Raw genomic sequence first — 473 nt, 5'->3', positions numbered from 1 at the left:
TCATTTGACTTTAGGGAATTCATCATAAATCTGAATTTTAATTAAAATTGTTTGTATATAATGATTGTATTTGAAAAAAACACTTGAATACGAAGGATTCTTATATGCTTCATTCTAATTCCATGAGCAAGCCAACGTCACGAATTTTTTTTGAAACAAGCCACAGTCAGAAAACATTTTTTTCAATCGAATTATTCCTTCAACAAGATCTCTCTTCAGTTCCAAATAGAATTGGCATGTAAGGCTGCCAACTCTACTGATTTTTTCAGTAGACTAATAAAATTCGTAAAAAAAATTCGTGTGTCGGAAGCAAATTCTTGTTTACACATATGGAAAGAGGAAGTCCCAAGGAAGTTTTCTATCTGATCAGATTTCCCGGAAAAGTCACTGGAGCCAAAATATGGCCTCATATATAAATTTAGGGTAATTTTCAGTACATTTTATTTTTACAAAATCTTCCATATTTCCCGAGT

At 31.5% G+C, this 473-nt stretch overlaps 1 protein-coding gene across 1 annotated transcript in view; it reads right to left on the bottom strand.

The window, feature by feature from the left end:
• Positions 1-473, bottom strand: part of LOC129568879 (uncharacterized protein K02A2.6-like) — a 14,273-nt gene continuing 13,800 nt past the window's right edge. The window contains exon 3 of the mRNA XM_055447207.1: positions 1-30. Coding sequence (XP_055303182.1) covers positions 1-30 — 30 coding nt within the window. The remainder of the gene's footprint in view (positions 31-473) is intronic.

The sequence above is a fragment of the Sitodiplosis mosellana genome, unplaced genomic scaffold, assembly GCF_009176505.1.
Source record: "Sitodiplosis mosellana isolate CC-2019 unplaced genomic scaffold, AAFC_SMos_1.0 Smas_scaffold_27, whole genome shotgun sequence".
NCBI lineage: Eukaryota > Metazoa > Arthropoda > Insecta > Diptera > Cecidomyiidae > Sitodiplosis > Sitodiplosis mosellana.
Note: the sequence above shows the minus strand (reverse complement) of the source record. Positions and strands in the feature narration are given on the sequence as shown.